The sequence below is a fragment of the Galeopterus variegatus genome, unplaced genomic scaffold (assembly GCF_000696425.1).
Source record: "Galeopterus variegatus unplaced genomic scaffold, G_variegatus-3.0.2 Scaffold10274, whole genome shotgun sequence".
NCBI lineage: Eukaryota > Metazoa > Chordata > Mammalia > Dermoptera > Cynocephalidae > Galeopterus > Galeopterus variegatus.
The window spans coordinates 54630-62860 of NW_007736385.1; the positions used below are offsets into that span (position 1 = coordinate 54630).

The 8231-nt window shown below is 49.1% G+C and overlaps 1 protein-coding gene across 1 annotated transcript in view; it reads left to right on the forward strand.

Annotated features, from left to right (window-relative positions):
• SLC22A20 (solute carrier family 22, member 20) overlaps window positions 1-3091 on the forward strand; it is a gene marked incomplete at its 3' end in the record, with an annotated part of 13901 nt that extends 10810 nt beyond the window's left edge. The window contains exons 7-9 of the mRNA XM_008594166.1: window positions 802-1016; window positions 2628-2736; window positions 2888-3091. Coding sequence (XP_008592388.1) covers window positions 802-1016; window positions 2628-2736; window positions 2888-3091 — 528 coding nt within the window. The remainder of the gene's footprint in view (window positions 1-801; window positions 1017-2627; window positions 2737-2887) is intronic.
• Between the last annotated feature and the right edge of the window lie 5140 nt (window positions 3092-8231).

Here is an 8231-nt window from a genome sequence, read left to right on the forward strand (position 1 = left end):
TGGGGGTCCCGACCCCTCGGGCGGGAGCGCCGCCGCGCTTCCCAAGCGGCGCACTATCCAGTGCGCCACCGGGCCGGCCCAACCTTGCTGTGTTATAACTCTTTATCTTACAACAGAGACTAAATAGCCTGGGGAAATTTTTCTGTTTTTTGTAAGGTCAATATTTGAAACTGCAAGGCTTTGGAAAACCAGGCCCTGTGAAGTATGTTTGCTTTATGGATACTATACATAAAGTTAATAATATTCTGTGTCCAGATTCTATTATTTGAAAGTAAGTCCAGTTTATACTCAAGGGGAGGGGAATTAAACTCTACTTCCTGAGGGAGTAGAGTATCTATATATATTGTTTGAATTTCTTCTGTAAGAAAGATTTATTTATTAAGTCATTTACTTGTACAGACTCGTGTATATATAGCTTATACTTTGATTATAATTCAATAACATTATGTACTTTATTTCCCAAATTGTTCCAGCTTTGCCCATTGGAAACTCTTCTACACTAGCTCCTGTGTCCTTTACCTCCTTTTTTCTATTTCTATTTTTTAGCACTGCCTTAATTTCAGCACCGAAGTGGTGCCGGTAAGGAAAACCAAACACATGCCAAGGACTGGACCCAGAGGAGAGGGTGGTTGGAAAGGGATGTGGAACAAAGGGCCTGAGCTCCAAGGCCAAAGTCAGAGACTTAGGAGGCCAGGAGGGGGTGTTGTGGAAAGTCAAGGTATTTTAACTCCCTGAGGAGTCCTGTGTCATCCAGAACAGTGAACCATGGGGTGAAATGGACCATTCTGCTGCCTCTCCAAGGTTCTCCAACTCCCTGGCTTACTACGGCCTGGCCATGGACCTGCAGAAGTTTGGGCTCAGCATATACCTGGTGCAGGCTCTGTTTGGTATCATTGACATCCCGGCCATGCTGGTGGCCACTACTACCATGATTTATGTGGGCCGCCGGGCCACCGTGGCCTCCTTCCTCATCCTGGCCGGGCTCATGGTGATTGCCAACATGTTTGTCCCTGAAGGTGAGTCATCTGCTTCTGCCCTTACCGCCCACCAAGACGCACAGATGCAGGGTTCCCAGGAGAAGTGGGAGCCTCTGGGGTCTGCTGGGCAACATTCCACAATGGAACAAGGAGAGGGGTCTTTTTCTGGATCTGGAAAGAAAGTGACTCTCAGTTGTCAGAGTTTTTATTAAGCATTTAGGGCCTAGTGTCAGTGTGGGGTGGAAGATCTACACAGGACATGAGTCTTTGTCCTCAGAACATTTGCAGTCCTATCAGGGAGATTAGACAAATGTACACAGAACAGCTGGACAGCCGAAGTGCTGGCTGGTGTGGGGCCACATGGAGTTGGGCCACATGGAGTTGGGCAGGCAGAAAGTCCACAGTTAGGATTCGAACTTCAGCCGGGCTGGCCCTGGAACAATGGTTTGCAAACCTTCAGGATTTTAAAAACTGCCCAGTGATTCTAACAAGAAGCCAGGGTTCGATATCAGTGATCTAGAGCATGTGCTAAACCATGTGCCCAGGCATGACTCCGGCTTTGCCACCACGGCTGGGCAGGTTGTCTAACTTCTCTGTGCTTCAGTTCCTCCCAGTAAAATGGATAGATGCTATTACCGGTATTTTGACGTATTTTCTTCCAACCTTTTTCCTGTTAATAGATTTTGAGTTTGACATAATCAAGATCATATTTTATATGTTTGCATATACAATAATGTAAATAGTATTATATACACCTACGTATATATGTGCATGTGCACATATATCTAATTTATATTCTTTTTTTTTTTTTGGTGGCTGGCTGGTATGGGGATCCGAACCCTTGACCTTGGTGTTATAACACCACACTCTAACAAACTGAGCAAGCCGGCCACCCCTATCCTTTTCTCTTTATACATTGTAACATGAACATGCTTTTCTGCGGTAGTACAAATGTTTCATGGGCCTGATTTTTTATTACTATATAATATTTCATCTAGATTGGTGTTTCTCAACTCTGGCTGCACATTAGAATCTCCTGGGGACCTTTAAAAAAATACCCAAACTTGAGCCCATCCCCATATGGAGTAGGGCACAGGTATGGGTGTTTTATAAAATCTCCCCACCTGATTGCGGTGTGCAGCCAGGGCCACCAATCTGAGGAGGTGCCATAATTTCCTTGACCACCACCTCCAGAGGGACATTTGCATTGTGGTTCTGCTGTTTATCAACAACAGCAGGACAAGCATATGTTAATGATGGTAACAGCATGCACTTCACGAGCACTAAGCACTGTGCACTCAGGACATCGTGTCCAGCTTATGACAATCCCGTGAAGCAGGTGCTGGAATTTTCCTCATTTGACAGATGAGGACAGGGAGGCTCAGAGAAGGTAAGTAACAGTGGCCAAGGTCCCCCAGCTGGGTCAGAGCTGAGATCTGAACCATGCCTGACTCCGGAGCTTGAACGGGCCTCCCCAGCAGGACTTGGTGACAGATGCAGATGAGGGAGGAAGAAGGCGGAAGTCAGAGAAGGGCAGTTTGGGGACTCTTGGATCCCAGCAGGAACATGAGGTGGTGGAAATCCCGGTTCTCTTCTTCGGGTTCCGCGCCCCCAGCCCCCCACAGTGCTGCCTCCCCTCGCCCTGTCTAGACATGCAGACCCTGCGCACGGCCCAGGCGGCGTTGGGCAAGGGCTGCCTGGCCAGCTCCTTCATCTGCGTGTACCTGTTCACGGGGGAGCTGTACCCCACGGAGATCAGGTGGGCACCAGGGGGTGGGGGGCACTCCAGGTGGAGACCAGCTGGGCTCCCCCTTCCATCCTTTCTGCTCCCACTGACACCTGGGGCCCCGCACTCCCGACCCCTGGGGGGTCCAGGCCACCTCGCGGACCCGTCCACACGCCTCCCACAGGCAGATGGGGATGGGCTTCGCCTCGGTCAGCGCCCGCCTCGGGGGCCTGGCGGCGCCCCTGGTCACCACACTCGGGGAGTTCAGCGCCGTCCTGCCATCTGTGGGCTTCGGGGCCACCTCCATCCTGGCCGGGCTGGCCGTCTGCTTCCTGGCCGAGACCCGCAATGCACCCCTGGTGGAGACCATCGCGGCGATGGAGAGGAGGTGAGGGTCCTGGCACGGTGGGCTGCGGCGGCCACAGGCTGCGGGTTAACTGGGATCCACTGGGGGCGAACAGGACCTTCCGCCATGGCTGGGCCCGCCAGAGCTGCCCTGGAAAGATCTATCTACACTGGCTCAGCTCCCAGCAGGAGCAGACCCAATAACGAACGTGGAAGAGGAAGAATAAACCATAGACCAGGAAACATGGAAACGAGGGATGGAAGCAGGCCTGGCAGAGAAGTGGGGAGCGGAGAGGTGCCTGCAGTTTGAAGCAATGACAGGCCTACAGGGTTGTCACACAGGGCTTCGAATTTGGCTCTGAGCTTCCAGGCAGCAGAAAGAGAGATCCGTGAATGACTTAGTTCTCCTTGTCCAGAGGTGGAGGAACAACAGTTCCTCAGGGAAAGTGAAGCTTTTTTTAGCAATCAGCACTAGGAAAAATTTCTCTGGTGGTTCTCCTTAGAGAGGTCACTGAGGAAGGTGACAGCAATGTCCTGGACAATGTTTCTGAAATAAACACGCAAGGGGATTTGGTCTGGCTGCTTCTCACAGCACTTCTCAGCAGCAGTGGGCTCAGTGAAGACCCTCAGTTTGGGGGACTGGGGACAGGAAGGCAGCAGGCCCCAAGTGTGCAGCCTTCTCTAAGAGTCCAGCTTGAGACCAAAGTTGGACCCATCTGTACCCAGAGGCCTGTGTGGGTGGTCTGTGTTCACCACCCTTAAATAATCGCCCCTAGACATCCCGTCTCTAACCTGAACCACGGCCAGAGGGCTGGGCTGCGCATGGGTCAAGGATATATCCTTTGGCGAGTCCTGTCAGTTCTGCCTCCAAAATATGTTTTAAGTCTGTCCATCTCTCTAAAACCCTGTGGCCATTGCCCTGCTCCAAACCACCATCATCCTGGACAACCCCAAGAGCCTCATCTCTTCCCCTGTCCCATTCCACTCTATGGTCTGCCCAGCAGCTAGTGTGGCAGGCTCATGACACAAATAGGGTCATGTCACTGCCCTCCCCTCCTGACAACCCTTCAATGGCTCCCTTTTGCATGGAGGATAAAATTTGAAATCTTTCAAGGCCCTCGTGATCTGGCCCCCACACACCTCACCACAGTCAGCCTGGCGACCACCTAGGCTAGTCCCTCTGTCTGGAATGCCCTTTCCTTTGCTTTTACCTGTTTGACTCCTCCTCATCCCCCAGGTATAGGTCTAGGTGTCCCGGGTGCTGGGTAAATATTTGTCGATAACCCAATGCAGAGCCTGGTTTGCACGTTCTCTGAGATGTTGCCTGAGGGACCCGAGTACACGGAAAAACAGTTGGAGAAATGCCCTCCCAACTATTACTGAAAGAGCCACCAAGTTGGTTCCGGCCTGGGCAGTTTTCAGTGGCTTCCCTCTGCACGGTTCTCAGGCTCTGACTCCCCTCCACATCAGGCCATCCCCTGCACGGACATTCTCTTCACCCCACTAGGGCCCTGACACCCCAGGCCAGGCCACCCCCATATGGGGGCACCCTCCCCTCCCTGCCCCAGCACTGACACTGTGCTTAGCCACACCTCCACAGCTGAACTCCCCTCACCTGCTCGAGCTCTGACTCCCCTTACCAGGCCACTCGCTGCATGGACGCCCTGCTCTCCCCTCCACGTGGACATCTGCTCGGCACCATGTACTGGCTCTAGGATTGAATTATTCAGGAAGAGAACGGAAGAAGAAAAGCTTTTCATGTAGTTTTGATGACACAGGCTGTCATCCCCATAAACAGATGAAGTACAATCCCCTGACCTCCCCTGTCCCCAGCCTCCTGCCCCCCTAGATCCTTTTCACAGATTTCCCCTTGGGATTAGAATGTGTGGAACGGACATAAAGGTAGACTAGCCACTCCCAAAGCCTAATCGCAGCTTATGTAAACTTTTGCACAAGAAATTTAAATCTGCAGTTTATTAAAGAAAAAAAAAACCCAGGCATGGTGCTTATCTAGCAAGCAGCACAAACAAACGGGCCAGTGTCTTGTGTAGACACCAGCAGGAGCAGGTCCAGATGGAGCCATGTCCTGAGGGCCATTAGTGACCATTGGCTGGCAAGGCTTGGAGAGTCCTGGAGGCCAAGGATTTTACCTGGTGTTTGATTTAGGCTTTTAGAAATCTAATTCATTTATTTAGTTATTATTCATTGAGTTCCTACTATGTGCCAGACACAGCACTAAGTGTGTGCTGTACAGTAAACAGAATAGATGTGATCTCTGCCCTCTTGGAGCTTACAGAGTAAGGGAGACACCTAGAGAAGAAATATATACAAATAAATGTAGAATTAAGAGAGAATATGTGGGGGGCCGGCCTGTGGCTCACTCGGGAGACTGCGGTGCTGATAACACCAAGGCCATGGGTTCGGATCCCATATAGAGATGACCGTTTCGCTCACTGGCTGAGCGTGGTGCTGACAACACCAAGTCAAGGGTTAAGATCCCCTTACCGGTCATCTTTTAAAAAGAAACAAACAAAAGAGAGAGAGAATATGTGGGTGGTTGCGGATGCTTCTAGACTTAGCCTAGAGTTAAATGAGGGGGCAGAGGAGTTAGCCAGGCTGAGAAGGGAAGGAGTGTGTCCCTTGAGGTCCCTGAGAACTGGGAGGAGCCATGTGGCAGTCAGACGTGAACTTGCAAGATGGGGCTGAGAGGTGGGCAGGGGCAGCCTTAGAGACCACGCTGAGAATTTAAGCTTTTATTTTAACGCAATGGAAAAAGCACTGCAGGACTTGGAGGAAGGGATTGACGTGGTCTGACAACATTTTTGAAAGACCTTTCTGTCTCCTTAGCATTATTAAATGTCGGCTTCAATGGGGTCTCAGCCTAAGATCTAGGCATTTAAGGCAGTTGCTTTAGGACAGTATTTCTCAACCTCTTTACATCACCACCCCTCTAAAAGCCTTTTTAGACTTTTGTTTTCTTTTCCTAATCACACCCCTCCCACCCCTGCCTCAATAGAATTCTAATACTAAGATATACTGTGTATCTGTTTGTGTATGGTGGCCTTTGGGAAGGCCACAAACCATTGTAGTATCTGAAACTTTTTGCCCTCCAAGAAACGGGTTTTGCCCTCTTGGGGACAATGTCACCCCCATGGAGAAGGCTTATTCTAAAACGATGATCCTATGTTCCAACAGCCTAAGGACTCCTTGCAGTTACGATTTTCAGAACTCCAAGAAGTAACCATCAGATTCACATTTATTATGTCCTCGTGTGACCTCTTGGGTGTTCTGGTTCATAGGCTTCTTCATTAACCTGACCAGGGTTCCTCTTGACGGTTCTTGTCCAACCACACGTGAGACAGAAACAACTCAACTAGCTGGAGTTTGGTAGAAAACCACGATGCTGGGGCAGGGGAGGAGAGAACCCCTGTCTCAAGAGCCACTCCCGTGCAGTGTCAGATGTCCGGACAATGCGAATTCAAATGCTCCTCAGTCCATCTCACTTTTCACAATTTCTAATCTGATCAGATGTCCGGGTGCCGATCGCAGGACTGCCAGGTCAAGGATTAAGACGAGAAGAAAATCCCCCCGATGGCGGTGAGCTGGGAGGGGTCAGCTCTAATCACCTCCTAGCACTGGTTCCTGAGGGGAGGGTGGGTTTCCCCCAGACTGATTTCATGGGACAACAAAAACCACCTGCCAATTATTTATTTCTATGTAAATTGCCAGGTCCATCACGAATCATGAGACCAAGTGCTGTTGCTTTACAATGGTCTGAATGCCTGATGTGCTCCTGAGGTGGGCCCGAGTGACCCAGTTAGGGTTTTGCTGCGGTTTGTTAGAGCCACACTGCAAAGGAACAGCCGATGAACCGTGCAAAAAAAAAGTGAGAACAGAATATTCACAAAGGAGGAACTATAAACAGGAAGCAGAAAAAATAAAAGTATCCACCTCAGTGAGAATCAAAGAAATGCAAATTAAAAAGTGAGAACAGAATATTCACAAAGGAGGAACTGTAAACAGGAAGCAGAAAAAATAAAAGTATCCACCTCAGTGAGAATCAAAGAAATGCAAATTAAAACAGGGAGCTATCATTTCTAAATATTCAGTAAGGAATGATTTGAAAATATAGTAATGCAGGAGCATGTGGGGGGGGCGGGGGAGGAGACCCCTGCAATCTTTCTGGAAAGTTCTTTGGCATTAATGGTCATGAGCTGTAAAATTTTTCATATTCTTCCAAGTAGCAATGATATTTCTATGAGTTAGTCCTAAGAAAATAAGCCGAAATGTGGACAAAGTTTACGTACAAAGATAAACATGACTGTGTTTAATGTATCAGGAAAAATGTAAACTGTCAAAACATCCAACAGTTTAAACAAATTATGATACATCGTGCAATAGTTAAAAGTTGTGTTAGAAAGGGGAATGTTAGGGCTGGCTCGTGACTCACTCAGGAGAGTGTGGTGCTGATAACACCAAGGCCACGGGTTCGGATCCCATATAGGGATGGCCGGTGGCTCACTTGGGAGAGCGTGGTGCTGACAACACCAAGTCAAGGGTTAAGATCTCCTTGCCAGTCATCTTTAAAAAAAAAAAAGAGTGGGGAATGTTTATACACACTGTTAAGTAGTATATTCAAATGACTTATGACATTTTCTTAATTACATCATGAAGGAGAAAAAGAAATATGTCAACATGGTGATGGTGCTTGGCTCAAAGTATGGATGATATTTTTTCCTGGTTGCTTTGCATTTTTAAAATTACCTCCAAATCATCTATACCAAGCAGGTTTTCTTTGGCCATCAGGGAAAAAATAAAACATAATTTTTAAATATTATTAGAATTCAATTAGGCAGTTTCTCAGCCACAGGGTAGCCCTCTTCAGGCCGACAAGCTAGAGAAGGAGGTGGGAAGAAGGCAGTGTCCCCAAAGCCTGAGATGGCAGTGTCCCCAAAGCCTGAGATGGCAGTGTCCCCAAGCCTGGATGGCAGTATTCCCAACACCTGAGATGGCAGTGTTCCCAACGCCTGAGATGGCAGTGTTCCCAACGCCTGAGATGGCAGTGTCCCCAAAGCCTGAGATGGCAGTGTTCCCAACGCCTGAGATGGCAGTGTCCCCAAAGCCTGAGATGGCAGTGTACCCAACGCCTGAGATGGCAGTGTCCCCAAAGCCTGAGATGGCAG